Raw genomic sequence first — 17,808 nt, 5'->3', positions numbered from 1 at the left:
ACAAATGATGCAAAAAGAGGGAGGTCATTGGATTTTTGAGAAGGAATATTTTTACCCGGTTTGGCACTCCAATGAAAATAATTAGTGACAACTGCACTCACTTCTGCAATCGAGCCTTCACAAAGCTATTAGAAAAGTATAGAGTTTGCCATAAGGAGGCCACTCTGTATCACCAGCAAACAAGTGGAAAGTAGAGATATCTAATAGAGAGATAAAGAGTGTGTTGCAAAGATAGTAAATGCTACAAGAACGGATTGGGCAAGGAAGTTAGATGACGCACTCTTGGCTTACCACATTGATTTCAAGACCCCAATTGGCATGCCGATGTATAAATTGGTATTTGGAAAGGCATGCCACTTGCCTATGGAGTTGAAGCATAGAGATTTGTGGGCATTGTGACAATTAGATTATTGAAGCCAATGGAACGAGTAGGGTTACAGAGTTGCATAAACTTGATGAATTTTGTTATCAATTTGAAAACACGAGGCAGTACAAAGAGCGAATGAAGATGATACATGATAAGAACATTCTCCAGTGTAATTTTAGGCCTAGAGACATGGTAATGTTGTATAATTCGAGATTGAGACTGTTTCTGAGCAACTTGAAATCGATTTGGTAGGGAGCATTTTGTGTAGTAGAGGCATTTCCTTCGGGAGCTGTAGAGGTATCCAAGGATGGAACTAATAGGTTTAGAGTCAATGTGCAGAGATTGAAGTACTATCAAGGCATAGTTGAGGAAGAACAAGTGATCTCAACCATTTACTTAAACTGAAGGACCCTTGACAAGGAGGAATATGTGTCGTGCCGCAATGTTAAATCGGGCACTTCCTAGGAGGCAACCCATGGTTGTGTTGTAATCGTCATGCGGTGATGTGAACTAAGATGCTTGTTGGGAGGCAACCCAATTCGTAGAGTAGTTTAGCTTGGTTTTATTTTTGTTTTTGATTTTTGAGTACTAATGAGTTGATCTTCTATGAATTTTCATTGTTTTAATAGGGACGTGCGCGATAAAAGTGAAGGATGTGATCGTGAGCATAATCGAGAGTTCAAAATACATAACGAAGTTAAAAAGAAGTGAAAAGTCACATAATTGCGCCCTGGAGAGTGACTAGTAAGGTCTTAACCTCTTCTTAGAGTTGGCTTGGCCAAGCTAGGCACGAGCAGATGGTCCCCATACACCTCGTGTCGCATGCCTCCCCTTGCCACATGCCTCGCAACGTGCAGCCAGGCCCGAGCTCCAGCCCCCCCCCCTCCCTCAAATTTGATGGACATGGCATTTAAGAAAGAAAGACAGATATTTTCACATATCAAATTTAAAATACCCTTATAATTTATGATCTTATATGTCATGAAATTTTTATAGCTATACAAGTTTGTCATGAAGAGAAAATTTAGATTTTTATGCTTAAACAATCTTCAAATATACAAAAATGTTATCAATCTTTTCAGAACAGATTAAAAAGATAAAAGTATCATACAATAAAACAAACAGAGTTCTTTTTTATTTGTACGTGTGTGAACACCTGATGGTAGGAGAAGGTGTTCTATTCTTTTCTTTTCTCTTTTTCCATTTAATTTTTATTTTCAATTGGCTTCCCAATTTAGAATAAGAAAAGAATGAGGAATAATGACGTGTGTTGTAATCAAGCTGAAAATTTCAAATTACGATAACATAACATTCATATTCCCACTTTTTTTGGTCCATGTAATATTCTTCCAAGACCTTAGAATTAGGAGCGAATCCATAGTGTAAATCATAGTTCACGTGACCGTGGCCTCCAACGATATCAAATATTATCTACATAATTTGTGGAAAAGGAGTTTTATTTTCTAATGGCACTCATGGTCAAAAGAGGCAAAGTGGGTCACTAGATTTAGCCCCTTATTCCTTGCTTACTTAAGGTCATGGGATCGAGTCCCATCAAAATTTCTGTTGTAACTTCTTATTGTTAATTCTTTCTTTTCCTTTTATTTACAGCAAGGCATCCTTTTATTTTGGTTCTCCTTAAGTCTTCCTTTTCTTTTCCTTTTTTCTTGGAGTCAACGGATCCACTTTCTTTAACGATGCTATTATGGACCATTTTCAAAGCTAAACTCATGATATAATAAAATTAACTATTTTTTGTTCATAAGTTGGTGTGACAGCAAAATTTTATATCATCAAACTAAATATAAATTTAATGGTGCACTCATGTTCTCAAAATCTTGCATTCGCTTCTACTTAGAATTCCCAAATTTTGTTATTAAATCTCAGAAAAGAGAACGTTATGCTTCTAGCAAGAAACTCTTTGAATGTATTGCCAACCAAACTTAAAAGTTTATGCATGGAAGAAGTATAAGCGGTAAATTAATTGAATAGCCTTAGTCCATTGCGGAAGAATACACTGTCACGCCCTTTTACTTCTTCTTCTGTCGTTTTCTTTTCATTTTTTGTCCACGGAATACGACGTAGCTAAAATCTTGTATTGTACATTACTGATATAACTCAAATCTTAATCTAAGCATACTTTAAGCATCTTAGCTTAGATTTCCATTTCTAGCATACTTATCGATTTGACTGATATCGAGTATTTTATCCATCCCGCTTGGCAAGAGAAACCTAAAAGATCAGATAAGAAATGCATAATCAGCCAAAGTTTTAAATCAGCAACCAATGCCAAAAGGAAACAAAAGAAGAAAAAGGCAGCGAAATTGAAAACAAGATGTATATATGAAACAAATTAACTTTTTTTCAATTGAGAGAAGAAAGAATTTAATTTATAGTGTAAATTATTTACACGAGGGAGCGAATTTAAGTGATTATAGCCGGTCAATTATCGTAATTTCTGATTATCATATCGTGTTTATTATGAATAGATATATTGTTGTAAGTTAATTATGTAAAAAACTGTTCATTTTGTCTCATATTATTTGACACACTTTTTCTTTTTAGTCGTAGACACAAAAACAAAAAAGAAGAGGAAATTGAGGAAGTAATACACTATTTGTGCACGTTAGTTAAACTCTTTATACAAGAGGGCAAAAGAGCATACCGATCTCTTAGAACTTTTGCCATGAATTGACATCCACCAGGAATCGTGGATTGTAGATTAACAGCAATATTTGGATTGTGGATACTTTGTCGAAGGTGAACCCATCCATGTTCCCCATTTTGTTCATCTGAAACTTTGGCCCTGAATTGTAATCAACATTTTCAAATGAAAAAATGGGAAAAGTATATATAGTGTTAATCTTCTTAAAATTACAATCTTGTATAAATATACCTGTACATAAAAGCATCAATTGCAGCAGGATCATCATTAGTGTCCACAAGACAACCATCACTTACCCAGCAGTCTCCACAGGCAACAAGTTCCCATCCTGGTAAGTGTCACAGGGGTGTTTTATGCTCCACAAAAAACAGCATGCGCGGCAGCCAAGTCTCGACTTGACTTCAGCCTGTTCCAACACTCGGCCAAAATTCTGCAACTTTGGACTTAGATTTATTTAGGCAGCTTTCAACGTAGTAAGTAGATACTGATTTTAGGCAACGGAAAATTGAATGAAGGGACAGAAAATTAAAGTGAACAAAAGGCACAATATACAGGAAACTCTTTCCCAACTTTGTATTTAACTCGAGAATACAAAGAAAACTCAAACTCCGTAGTACATCCGTGTATAAAATGAAGATCACTCTTGACCCTCACAAGACTACTCTTAGCCTTAGGTTGTTTTCACTCTTGAAAACAGGTTTAGGACTCCTTCCTAACTCAATTGTGTGCTCTCACACGTTTTTCTCTCTCTCCCCGTTCAAAAAGGGAAGGGTGTTGTCCATTTATAACATATGAACCAGCCCCATTTACACAATAGTTGCCTATATTTAGGCTTAGGCACTTGCTTAGTCAGCCCACTACTTTAGCTTAGTGTAGGTGACACCCCCAACTACTAGGATCATGTAAATCATGCTAAAGATAATGAGATCATGGCCCTCAAAAACGTGCTAACTCCTGCCAGCTTTTTGGACAATGCTCAACTGCTGCCCATGTGCACAGCATGTGCCGATAACCGCCTTTGACTTTGTCAATCCAAGACTTGCTGCCCAATTTCGTGCCATGGCCTGGACCAGGCGCCAATGCCATTGCATCCAGCTGCATTGTGCCGCAATTAGCCTTGCCATCGCCCACGAACTTGGCCCGTTTGCCGCAACTCAATGGCATGACAAGTCTGCCCGCGCAATGCCTTTCCGTTGCACATTTGCTTGCCTTTGCCCATCCGTTTTTGCCTTTCCTTGGCATCACTGCCTCATGCCTTGATGCCTTTGCCGTGATTAAGTGACATCCTTAGCCCGCAACTCATTGTCAAGTCCATGCCAAGCTGCCTCGCCTCCGTCAAAGCCTTGGCCATCACTTGCCCGTTTCCCATTTTTGACATTGGTGCTGCTCATGCACCAAGCTTTGCAACACTCTTGCTGCCTCATGACAACACTCTTGTTGTCCGGTCGAGATCAATTGTTGGAGGTCTAACAAACCACCCACACTCTTTGAAACTCGACGTCCTCGTCGAGGTCAACTCAATGTAAGAGTCCTAAGGGGTTGACAATCAACGCACCTTGACCTCGTTTCTCTTCAGCTACAATTGCATTGACACCAACAGCTTGTTTGTCACTGTCTAGCACCTCCAATGCAGCTCTCTTCTCCGCGGCAGTCATGGCATTTAACACTGCCTTGTTCGGACAGTCTCTCGCTCGATGTGGTCCATCACAAAGGAAACAACCACTGAATTTGCTGCCCTTCTCCTTGCTCCTTGAAGTTCCAGCTTCCTGCTTTCCCTTCCCCTTGTCTTCATTTGCATTGCCATTTTCACATTTCTTCCACTCCTTTGCCTTGTCCTTCTTTCCGTCTTTGGACTTGGAAGTAGAAGTCTCATCACTCAAGTGAAAATCGCCCAATGCATCAGTCGCAGCCACAGCACTTGCGAGGTTTTGAATATTCTGCCTTCGCAACTCGAGTTGTGCCCACTGTTGCAGCCCGCTCATGAAGTTGTGCAACTTGTCTTCTTCCGACATGTTGCTGATGCTCAGCATCAAAGATGTGAACTCTTTCACATATGCTCTAACTGATCCGGTGTGTTTCAACTTTTTCAGTTTGTCCCTAGCAATCCAAGATGTATTACTAGGAAGGAACTGATCCTTCAATTCCTTTTTAAGCCGCTCCCACGACTCAATCTTTGGTCTACCCAAACTTTCATCTTCAGCCACACGAGTGCGCCACCATAACTTAGCATCTTCACTCAAATACATGCTAGTCAAGGTTACTTTCTCCATCTCGTCTTGCACACGAATAGCATGAAAGTACTGCTCCATATCCCAAAGAAAATTCTCCAACTCACGTGCACTCCTTGCACCACTAAATGCCTTAGGTTCAGGAATTCTCACCTTGAGACGTTCAGCACCACGTTGAGGAGCATCCTCGCCCACAGCACGTCGTAGCACCACTGTTTCCGTCCTCAGATCCGCATTCTCTTGACTTAGCCTTACCAATTCTGGCTCAAGGTAGGCAAGCCTTGTCATAAGGGTCTGAAATTCTTCACCATCAGGAACATTTCCCACCAATGCTTCCAGTTTCGTTAGCCTTTCTCGCAGTTCATTGTTACCACCAGCCATGTTCTCGAACAAGACCACGAAATCTGCCACAGCCCGTCGTGTCTCCGTCATGAACCTGCTCCGCTCTGATACCAGTTGTCACAGGGGTGTTTTATGCTCCACAAAAAACAGCCTGCGCGGCAGCCAAGTCTCGACTTGACTTCAGCCTGTTCCAACACTCGGCCAAAATTCTGCAACTTTGGACTTAGATTTATTTAGGCAGCTTTCAACGGAGTAAGTAGATACTGATTTTAGGCAACGGAAAATTGAATGAAGGGACAGAAAATTAAAGTGAACAAAAGGCACAATATACAGGAAACTCTTTCCCAACTTTGTATTTAACTCGAGAATACAAAGAAAACTCAAACTCCGTAGTACATCCGTGTACAAAATGAAGATCACTCTTGACCCTCACAAGACTACTCTTAGCCTTAGGTTGTTTTCACTCTTGAAAACAGGTTTAGGACTCCTTCCTAACTCAATTGTGTGCTCTCACACGTTTTTCTCTCTCTCCCCGTTCAAAAAGGGAAGGGTGCTGTCCATTTATAACATATGAACCAGCCCCATTTACACAATAGTTGCCTATATTTAGGCTTAGGCACTTGCTTAGTCAGCCCACTACTTTAGCTTAGTGTAGGTGACACCCCCAACTACTAGGATCATGTAAATCATGCTAAAGATAATGAGATCATGGCCCTCAAAAACGTGCTAACTCCTGCCAGCTTTTTGGACAATGCTCAACTGCTGCCCATGTGCACAGCATGTGCCGATAACCGCCTTTGACTTTGTCAATCCAAGACTTGCTGCCCAATTTCGTGCCATGGCCTGGACCAGGCGCCAATGCCATTGCATCCAGCTGCATTGTGCCGCAATTAGCCTTGCCATCGCCCACGAACTTGGCCCGTTTGCCGCAACTCAATGGCATGACAAGTCTGCCCGCGCACTGCCTTTCCGTTGCACATTTGCTTGCCTTTGCCCATCCGTTTTTGCCTTGCCTTGGCATCACTGCCTCATGCCTTGATGCCTTTGCCATGATTAAGTGCCATCCTTAGCCCGCCACTCATTGTCAAGTCCATGCCAAGCTGCCTCGCCTCGGTCAAAGCCTTGGCCATCACTTGCCCGTTTCCCATTTTTGACATTGGTGCTGCTCATGCACCAAGCTTTGCAACACTCTTGCTGCCTCATGACAACACTCTTGTTGTCCGGTCGAGCTCAATTGTTGGAGGTCTAACAGTAAGCTTCCTTGCTACAGGTGAACGAACACACATTTCTATAATATTCATTTTGCCTCTCTTTAATTTGTTACTCCAACTAATAAAGAGATATGATGTACCTCAATATGGGTTCTGAATGCTTCGATGGCTTCAACTGCTTTTGCTTTAGCATTTCTAGGCTCAGAAAGAACAACCATTCTGACTTCTGCCGACTCCAATGGTTCTTCAAGATCTTCTATAAGACTTCCAATGCCGCCTTCTGATCCCTCAAGCTTCATTCTTACCATTTCAATTATAATTTTGACTACCATGTATGCACCTGCAATGTTTTGATTTAAAAGAATTAAGGCATAAAATGGAATTAACCATGCATGCAAAAATAAACTTACCATCATCAAGAAAGTGATTTTCTTTCAAAGCACCATGGCCACTGGTTTCCATCATGAGATGTGTTTCAATGCCATCCTTGTTAAGATTGACACCCTTGTCAATCACATTCCTATAACCAACTCTATACAAGCAATGTTGACCTCCTTTATTCGTAATAAATTTAGTTAAGGCCATACTCGTGCGAGCATCAGTTACAATGGTTGTACTAGGGTGTTCCTTGAGAACAATTGCTGACATAAGTGCAATGAGCCGGTCACCATTAATGGGATTTCCTTCACTGTCCACAACGCCGCTCCGGTCCACGTCTGTGTCGAAAACAATGCCCAGATCAGCCTTGTTTTCTAGCACCGCGGCTCTGGTTAAAGCCATGGCTGTCTTGTCCTCCGGGTTAGGAATGTGATTAGGTAACATTCCATCTGGATTTAGGTGGAGAGAGCCAAATGTATCTGCACCCAGCTTGTCTAACACATCCCATGTAAAGAACCCTCCTGATCCATTTCCCGCGTTAACAATAACCTGCATTTTTCCACCATTCGTCACTTCACAAAAAATAAATTTTTAGCCAAAATAACCTACTACACGCGTTACTTTTTACCGGACGGCCCAGAGCTAACTATCGAAAATTTGGAGAGACACATACTTCGTGAAACGGTTTATACATGTTTGTTGCGAGGAGCAACCAGATAAAGTTGGTAAGGATTAACGCTTCATTTCTATTTCTATGATTAATGATCATAGAAGATCATTTACCATTTTGTATAAATTAGTAGTCGTACTCGCGCGATGTACGATCAATATTAAAAAATATTAATTAAATTATGATCGGGCTTGTTTGAACATATTAGATCATATTGCTTTAATAAATTTCAAATGTCATCTTATTTGTCAATATGATAATACCCAATAATAAAATCTCTATTAAATTAAAGGGATTTATATAGTCATTGAATAACTTTTTTGTTTTGTATTTTTCTTTAATATATTATCCAATATTTAGTATTATTACATTGTTAATAGAAATTTTTATTAGCATATACTTTGTTTAATATTTTTGTCTGCTTGGTTTCTTTTTGTAATATAATAGAAGATATATATTTTATTATTATTGAAATAATTTTTAACTTTAAATTTATTCTATTATATATTTTCAATAATATTGTTTGAATTTTAATGAATAAAATCCCTAGTAAATTAAAGGGACTTATATAGTTATCGAATAACATTTTTGTTCTGTATTTTTCTTTATTATATTATCCAATATTTAGGATAATTTCCTTATTAATATAAATTTTTATTATACTTTTTTAATATTTTTACCTGCTATTTTCTTTTTGAAATATAATAGAAGATATATATTTTATTACTCTTAAAAAAATTTATTATTTTAAATTTTATTCTATTGTTGTTAATAATATTGTCTAAATTTTAATGAAGAAATATACTTTTTATTTTAAAAAAGAAAATCGAAAATGATTTTAAAAAAATAGAAACAAAGAAATTAACTAATTTAAACAAACCCTCACCCATGTTTAAGTAGTTAATTTTAGGTACTTAATTTCTTTGTGTCTTTTTCTTCATTTTTTAATGATTCGACTGGTCATTTTGAGCTTTAATATTACGTTCAATGGTTCGATGTCTTGAGTGGCATTATATTGTGTATTATGACTTGCGTTCATGGTCGGATTCGATTTTCGGATGATTCGGGATCTATTTTGATGAGTGATTCTTATTTTAGAAGCTTAAGTTGGAAATGATGGCCGAGGTTTGAATTTTGTGAAAAAGACCTCGCAATGATATTTGATGGCTCTGATAGGTTCGTGTCGTGATTTTGGACGTGGGCGTATGTCCAAAATTTTCGGAGGTCTGTAGGTTGATATGTGTTATTTTACCGAAAGTTGACAATTTAAAGGTTTAGAATTTTGATAAGTTTGGTCGTATGTTGATTAATTCATAGCTTTCATGTTTGAATTTCCCTTTCGGGGCTTGGAATAGGTTCGTTTATTCATTTCAAACTTGTCTGCAATGTTTGACATTATTCCGAGTTGACTTGTAGGAATCAGACGTGCGGTTGTGTTTTCAGAAGTTCTTGAGTTTCATGTTGATTTCATGTATGTTTTTGGAAGTCCGATTCATGGTTTCGAATGTTATTTTGATGATTTAATCGTACGAGCGAGTTCATGTTATGTTCTTAGACTGGTACTAATGTTAGGTTTGGAGTCTTGAGGGCTCGGGTGAGTTTTGGACGCATTTCGGAAAGGTTCAGATTTTGCTGGTGTTCTGATATCACATTTGCGAGAAATATATCGCATTTGCGAGTTCTTCTTCACTTTTGCGATGTACTTTGTGGCCTGAAGGGTTCACATTTGTGAACTCCCTATCACATTTGCAATAATGGTCTGGGCTGGGGGAGGGATCGCTTTTGCGACCAAGTGGTCGCTTTTTCCAAATAACCAAAGTTTGCATTTGCGAACTATTTGTCGCATTGGCAACAACACCAGGGGTGTGAGGATATTCGCTTTTGCGATCATTTCCTCGCATTTGCGGGGCTCGCATTTACGAACCCTATGTCGCATTTGCTACACCTGCGACTAGACATAAGAGCTAAGGGACGGGATTTTAGTCTCATTTTCATATCTTTGAACCCTAGGCTTGGTAGGAGGCAACTTTGAAGAGGGATTTTCATCTATAATCATTGGGTAAGTGATTTTGATAAATTTCTAACTATTTTACATGATTATATATGAGATTTAACATCAAATTTGTGAACGTCAAAGTGAAATTTTGAGAAATTTATTCGAAGATTTGAAAAATGAGAATTTCACTTTTGAGAGTCGATTTGGACTCGAATTTTTAAACAAAACACATATACAGACTCGTGGGGTTATGGGTAGTGGAAATCTACCCTTGGACATGGGTGTTGACCGGGCAAGTCTGGGTTGACTTTTGAGAAATTATGCAAAGATCATAGTTTTATTTATTGGAATTGATTTCTCTTGCATTATTTGATGTTAATAAGTCGATTTTGGTTAGATTTGAGCCGAGCAGAGGTGAATTGTAAAGGAAAAGCTATTTTAGAGTATTGATTGAGGGCTTTTGAGGTAAGTATCGTGCCTAAATTTTTGAGCGGGAAACTACCCCATAGGGATTGTTTTGTTTGCACTATTTAAAGTACGTGAAACACGTGTACTCAATGTGACGAGTGTGTACACGGCTTTATATGTGGAAATTTATCCGATTTTAACTCTTAGGATCCTTATGCACACTAAATCGAAGGTGCTCTATCGTGTTATGCCCTCCATTGTTAAATTCACTCTTATATGCCTTATTTGAACTTGTTGGTTCATGTCCTATCTTTTGTTTCCAAATATACTCATACATGCTTTAATTGTAATTGTTGCTCTTTTATTGTTACATGTTAACTCTTCCGTAGTTGATTAGCCTTAACTGAAGTTATTATTACATGTTATCTCTTCCGTAGTTGATTATCCTTAATCAAAGTTATCATTACATGTTTTCTCTTTCGCTGTTGATTATACTTAATTGAAGTCATTATTACTTGTATGTATTTCATCATTGAGCTTATTCTTCCATTTCATTGTATTGTTGTCATTCTTATGTTGATTTGCTTAACGTACCTTGTTTATCGGTATTCTTGTTGTACTCGAAGTTGTTGAACCATGGGCTATGTGTGTTGTGGTATTGAAATTGTTGTTGTGGAAATATTGTGGTATATGGGCACATGTGGTGTGGGTTGTTATGTTATGTTGTTATTCTTTTGGCACATATAGTATTGTTGAGAGGATTGTCGAGGTTTTCACACGTGAGTTTTCTGTGCTATTATTATTATTCATATTTGCGCATGTGACATTACAAGGAGGGATATATATGTTGGGGTTTGTGCATGTGGCGAGACAAGATAGGATAATTGTTATGCGCGTGTGGCACGACAAGGCGTTGCGCGCGCGGTGAGAGAATGGGGGCTATGTTGGGGATGATTTGTGAATGCCTAGGGCAATTGTTATTGATGATATTTGTGTGGTGGTGTGCCTTTCTTGTATGAGTCATGCATATCACAGGTTTTGCTGTGTTGTTTCCAATGTGCCATACGTTGTCTCTGATCTTACTTGTTGACTCGAGTTGTGATAGTACATTTGCACAAGAATACACCTTAATCGGTCACTTATATCAGTCCGAGAATATGAACCTTGATATCCATTGATCATTTACATATATTCTTATATACTTGTCTTCTGTGCGTGAGTTGTACTATTGGCACGTGAGTTGTCCGTGCGGATATGAGCTATTGTTACTATTGGCACGTGAGTTGTTTATGCGGGTATGGGGTATTGTAATTGTTAGCACTTGAGTTCTCCATTCAGATATGAGGTATTAATGGTATTGGCATGTGAGTCATCTGTGCAGCACGTGAGTTGTCCATGCGGTTGTGATTTTTAATGTGGGCACAAGTGTTACACCCCATGTTTTCATACATGAAAGTACGCCATGAGTAAATTGATATAAGCCCGGGAATGAGATTATTTTTGAGTGGTAAGTATTACATTATTCAAATAAGTGATAAGCAAATTCGTGAAGGTTAGAGGGTTAACGAATCAAAGAAAATAAGTTTCATCGAAATTTGACATTTTGGGATAAAATACAGTCCGAGCTATAATACCCGATATTTATGGACTTGTGCTATAAAATTTACCACATGACCATGATAGTAAGGTGTATAAGGTGAGTTAAAAGTGAGTAGTATTTTAAATAATTTGAGATGATTCTTAATTATGTGAATAAATGGTTAATTATTGGTTAATGGGGAAATTAACAAGTTAATTATTAATTAATGGTTGGTTAACTAAAGTCTTTGGATAAAAACCAAGCCAAAAACGTGGCAGCCCTCATTCCAAGATTTGTCACTCCTATATTAGGAATGAAAGGTGTCACGCTTGAAGAACTTAGGTGACACTAAGCTAGACATGTGGGGCCCACCTAATAATTAAGGATAACTTTTCAAATTTAATATTATCTTCAAATCTCTTAAGAAAAGAACATAGTAACGTTCTTTCTAAGAGAGTTCAACCAAGCTTTCCATTTTCATGTAACGTATTCCTTTACATAACATTGATTCTAAACCTCTTGAGAATGAGTTTCAACAAAGATGATTTTGCAATAGCAACGTTATTGTTTTGAGCATTTCATACTGATTGTTCCATATTTCGATCTCGTTGTTACGTGTTTCATCGCAATTAACCTGTGTTAGAGGGATTGTCAAGAGAATTGACTCAGGTATGTTAAGGCTATCCCTTCTTTCCTTTTGGCATGATCCATATGATGCAAACAAAACGACCAAATGTACAACTTTCATAAATGACTCTATTCATAGAAATGCTAAAGATACTTATATTCTTGATTCCTCATGTGTCATATTATTCTATATTCTGTTCATGGGTCTCAGAAAATACGTAAGTTGAAAAAGTTTACTTCATAATATTATTCAAAGAAACAATGGTCTTATGACATTCCGAAAGATTTTATGGATGTACTTCTCATGCATTGCATTCACATATACATGTACATTGACCCATGACCAGATGACGTTATATACGCGTATATATGTATATTATATGTATATGGGATATAGGAAAAGTTTACGGCGTTATATACGCACCACCACCTGATCAGCTGGTATACGTTGATGATTTTGCCCACAGTGGCCGAGATGATATGATGGGATGCCCTTAGAGGCTTGATGATGTTATGAACGCATATACCTATGCATGTCATGACATTTATACGTATATGCATGACATTATGATATTAAATGATTCACAGAGCTATTTAGACATACATGTCGAGTCTTTTACTCCATATTTATCTCATGTCTATTATTTACAGATTTTCATTCCTTACATACTCGGTACATTATTTGTACCGACGTCCCTTTTGCCTAGGGATGCTATGTTTCATGCCCACAGGTCCCGATAGACAGCTCGAGAGTCCTCCAAGTAGGCTATCAGCTCAGCAGAAGATGTCGGTGCGCTCCATTTGCTCTGGAGTTGCTTATTTGGTCAGTATAATTAGGACATGTATTGATTGGTATGGCGGGGCTCAGTCCTGACCTTTATGATACTTATGTACTCTTAGAGGCTTGTAGACAGATGTCATGTATATGGATACTTGTATGGCCTTGTCGGCATATGTTTAGTTTACAAATGATCATGTTGGTCTTATAGGCCTGTATGTCACATGTATAAGTTTTTCAATCAGGTTGGGTCGTCCTATATTGAGTATTCCCTTATGTTTATTTTGGTTAGCCCATGACGGCCCATTTGCCAATGAAAGTGTAATAAGAAAGATATGTTACGTTGGTACTTGGTTGAGCAAGGTACCGGATACCCATCGCGGCCCATCGGGTTAGGTCGTGACAAAAGTGGTATCAGAGCAGTTCTATCCTAGGGAGTCTACAAGCCGTCTGTAGTAGAGTCTTGTTTATGGGTGTGTTGTGCACCACACCTATAGGTAGGAGGCTACAAGGCATTTAGGGTTGTCACTCTTTCTTCTTACTCTAGATCATGTGATAGAGCTCAGTTGTAAGAACTCAATTTCCTAAACTCTATCTTATTCATAATACGACGATGCCTACATCTAGAAAGACGGTTGGTAAAAGATTGCATGTGGTTGTGAAAGAGTTGAATCAGAGGAACTCAATTTTTGCAATCATGCTTATGATGGATAAATATGAGGTATTCAGCAGATCATATGTATATAAGATGTGTAAGCTTCTTGATAAGGATCCTTAAGGCAAGAATGCCTATCCACTCTTAGGGTAAAAAGCAATGAAAGAATCAGGAAGTATAAGTTTCAACAAGTAAAAGAAGTAAGGTGAGGAGGTGTACGAGGTACCTAATTAGTAGAGATGAACATTATCCACAATTCAAGCAGAGAAATATAAACATTTTGAGTTAACTTCAATTGTAATAAAGGTATGTATAATTAGCCACACCCATCTCATTTATGCCATATGGAAGCTAACAGAAGTAGTATAAGAGAAGGACGGATATCAGGATCCGGCTGGGGTTAGGGTGACCCAAAACGGTGGATGGATTATTTTTGTTAGTTGACATTTCCGAAGTATATTGCGAATGTGCTAACAGATCTCCTTGTGAGACACCCAGATGATGAACTCTACAATAGTATAGCCAGATATGAATATTACAAATATAGGAACTGGAAGCCTTGAAGGGATAAATATTATCTTAGTATGGCTCTCGTCCCTAATAGAGAAAGAATGTTAGGCAATTCGAAAATCCAATGGATGGAGCAAGGGGGGCTAAAAGAAAAAGAATGTCTTGTTCGAGTTTTCGAATAAAGTGATAGACATAGATGTTAGTGGAAAATAAGAAAAGAGCTAGTGAAGCATTATAAGTAAGATGTGATTACATAAATGACAACGGTAGAAAAAGAAGAAAATGAAAATGATGACAGTATTACAGAGTCTATAGTCAAGTGAAGGAAAAGACGAAAGGTAACAGGCCTTGAGACAACAAAATAGTATAGGCCATAAAGTCATATCCTCATTTCAAGAAATAAGTTCGCGACTCTAACGTGATTACCAGAAGAAAAAGTTAGACCCCAAAGTAATAAGAAATTAGTATGGGCTAGTGAACAAGGTAAACTAAACATGAATTGGGGACTGAGTGATTTGATAATAGTCGGCACCATGAGAATTTCATATTGCGTTCCGGCAATAATAGAATGGACGACATAAGAATAACCCTTAAAGGTCATTCAGGAAGACGCTTTCCTAAAGCAAGTGATGTGAGCAAAGTTAATCATAAAGGACTAAGTGTGCCAGTTACACTAAGTGTCACCCTCGTGAGTAAGGAATTTTGTTATCCTTAGTGCAGAAGGATTACTGTAAGGCGAGTAAAAGTTATCAATGATGTGAAAAGATGCCAAAGAGATAAAACATCTATATGTAGATCATCATAGCACTAAATAGTACTTCCCTAAAGGGGGGAATATGGAGTGATGTGGCATTAAGTTTGAATTATGTGGTTGTAGTAACTATGGAATAATAAAGGAAGAATGCGATAAGACTGAGAAAGGGATAAGATTGCACTTATCCAAATCCTACAGGTATGTTGCAATTCCAGAACATTATGCAAACACGATGTCAAGAAGAGGAAGTAAGGGTCCCTGCCCGAGATTGTTATTGATAGATACGGAGCTAGTGTGAGAAGTAAGTTAAGACAAAGAAAATGACCCAAGAAAAACTACGCGGAATATTGATATGAGAATGGGCCAACGAGTAGTAGTAGTTGATTCAGGAAGGGACTAATATGACTAGACAAGAGGATACAAACAAATCAATAGATCGTGCAAGATAAACATAATGAACCCCAACATGGGAAATTCAGTCTCATAGATATGACATCATGACCTTGAGAAATACTCATATAGGAGTTGGGGTAGTTAAAGATACCGTATGAGTGTTATGGAAATAAAAGAGAGTCCCACTGGGAAGACAGGTAAAACTTCAGTTCAGAAGCAACCGTACGAGCACATGAGTGTGGAGGTAAGTAACAAAGGATAACTATAGGTAAGTACGAACATCAAAAATTCTGTCGATTAAGCAATATAACAAGCTTGTAACTTTACAAGAGCCAGAAGGTCCTCCCTAAGTACTACAATGAAAGACTAGTTAAGGAAATAAGAAAGAAAGCTTCAACCTAAACATAGTAACTAGAAGATAAAATGGTCTTCTAATAGCAGTCTCACTACAACATTGTATGCACTCCATAAGAAAGTGGTCTGACACCTATCGTTGCTAATGAGTAGGATGTGAACCCAAAAGTAATGGTCGAAATCATATGAGTTGCACAAAAGAAAAAAATAAACTTTCCGGCATGTGTAGGCACTAAGATAAGCCAAGTATTCATGCAACAAGTGGCAGAACGACCAGGAAAAGCAATTGCTTTCATTTAAGGAAAGTTGAGAAGGAACAAAAGGAATTATTCGATAAATGATCCAGAGTTAGTTACGTTATGAATGCACTTAAGATTTCGGAGTATTACCCATGCAGCATATATGTTGACAATCATACAGTTGTAAAAGACTCCGATATAAGTTAAAAGAAAGGATTGAGTCCAAGTCATAGACAAAGGATTGAATTGTTAGAAGATTGTATCCTAAATATTCCATAGCGTCCATAAAGGGCTAAAGTAACACCATGAGCTGCAGATCGGAAGATAACTTAAGCCTACATAAAGGCTGATCAGAAGGAAGAGGAGACTAAAGAGTTACATCAATGAAGTAAATCAGGAGTCTGATTATTGGACCCAGAAAATTATAGAATTCGTGATTGAGAATATTGCAGAATTACTCTTAATATTATAGGTACAAGAGGGATAGTACAACAACCATATTCTATAACGACCCTATGATAAAGCTGGTTAGAAAAGTACCAGCCTTATTAGAAGTCAGTGCGAAGCTCCCACTAGATTGTGTATGCACCAGAGGTGCAAGTATTATAATAAAGCTTCAAGTTATGGACGTGAATTACACCTAGGTGGAAGGGAGGTCATGAAAGAGATAGAAGATACGATGCGAGATTTTAAGGTAAGTAAAGTAAATGTGAACAACGTACAAGATACTCAAAGGTAGAAGATTGTGAATAGTCCATACTTTGGATAAAAAGCTAGAAGCGTGGGGATTCAGTATCTAGGAATAATAGCGGTATCGTCAATAGCATATCTTCTAGCCTATGGTATAGGTATCAAAAAGCCTGACTAAGAGAGTAAAGAAGAGTTAGAGATGATATGATATCTCGCTTGATGTTCCAAAATGTCATAAGGAAATATATGATGCAAGCAAGTTGAAAGTTTGCAAGTAATATAAATAGATATGTAGGTCGCAAGTTATTATATGGTGAAGCGACAAGGTTCTAGAAGACATGAGTAAGGATAAGAAAGGGTGAGTGAGAAGGTAATGAAAATGAATAAGTCCTCAGGATTAAGCCCATGAAAACAAGAAGAGAAGTTGGCTTCACAAAGCTCACTATATCCTGAATGAACTCAAGAAGTCTAAGACTAATAGCATTTAGAAGAGATGGAATGTTGCCCTGGTAATAGAATGAGGGTGTAATTGTGATAGATAAAGGATGACGTTTGGGCCTTCAATTGAGTAACGATCTGACGAAGAAAAGAAAGGGATATCATGAACTGGACGGGATTAAAATACCCACGTAAGGTGAATTGCACTAGGATGTTATGAGATACGGTTATGAAAGTATGGTATTGCCCCAGGAGGATCAGTCTAATCTTTTCAGATGTTCCCCGATGAGACATGAACCCTAGCAGCAGTGTTATAGAAAAGGTTAAGTTAGCAGGGGTAGATTATAGATCAATATTGAGGTGAATTAACAATGGATGGATAAAGTTATAAAGTATGAGATGAGATTAGGTCGTCATTCTTAAGATGAACAGTAATGTGGAAGCATTAAAGGACATAGATTTATACATATTGGATAAGCAATGAAAGTAACCTGGAATTTGGTAGTAGACCTCAGTAACGAGAAAT

The 17,808-nt window shown here is 38.0% G+C and overlaps 1 protein-coding gene across 1 annotated transcript; it reads right to left on the bottom strand.

Annotated features, from left to right (window-relative positions):
* Positions 1-2,336: 2,336 nt before the first annotated feature.
* On the bottom strand, positions 2,337-8,016 carry LOC142181197 (uncharacterized). The gene is made up of 5 exons (XM_075253866.1): positions 7,224-8,016; positions 6,947-7,153; positions 3,264-3,369; positions 3,033-3,173; positions 2,337-2,599 (listed from the first exon to the last, which is right to left on the bottom strand). The coding sequence occupies exons 1-5, from the start codon at positions 7,744-7,746 to the stop codon at positions 2,518-2,520; spliced, it is 1,059 nt and encodes a 352-aa protein (XP_075109967.1). The 5' UTR covers positions 7,747-8,016; the 3' UTR covers positions 2,337-2,517.
* Positions 8,017-17,808: the final 9,792 nt, after the last annotated feature.

Source organism: Nicotiana tabacum, chromosome 1 (assembly GCF_000715075.1).
Source record: "Nicotiana tabacum cultivar K326 chromosome 1, ASM71507v2, whole genome shotgun sequence".
In the NCBI taxonomy this organism is placed as follows: domain Eukaryota; kingdom Viridiplantae; phylum Streptophyta; class Magnoliopsida; order Solanales; family Solanaceae; genus Nicotiana; species Nicotiana tabacum.
The sequence above is the reverse complement of the archived record's forward strand: the minus strand, read 5'-3'. Positions and strand labels throughout refer to the sequence as shown.

Excerpts from the sequence above, each read along its gene's own strand:
- LOC142181197 (XM_075253866.1), bottom strand. The coding sequence starts at position 7,746 with ATGCAGGTTATTGTTAACGCGGGAAATGGATCAGGAGGGTTCTTTACA. Across the intron at positions 3,370-6,946 it reads AACCCATATTGAGGTACATC|ACTTACCAGGATGGGAACTT; the intron begins ATATCTCTTTAT and ends CACCCCTGTGAC. Across the intron at positions 3,174-3,263 it reads ATTGATGCTTTTATGTACAG|GGCCAAAGTTTCAGATGAAC; the intron begins GTATATTTATAC and ends ATTACAATTCAG.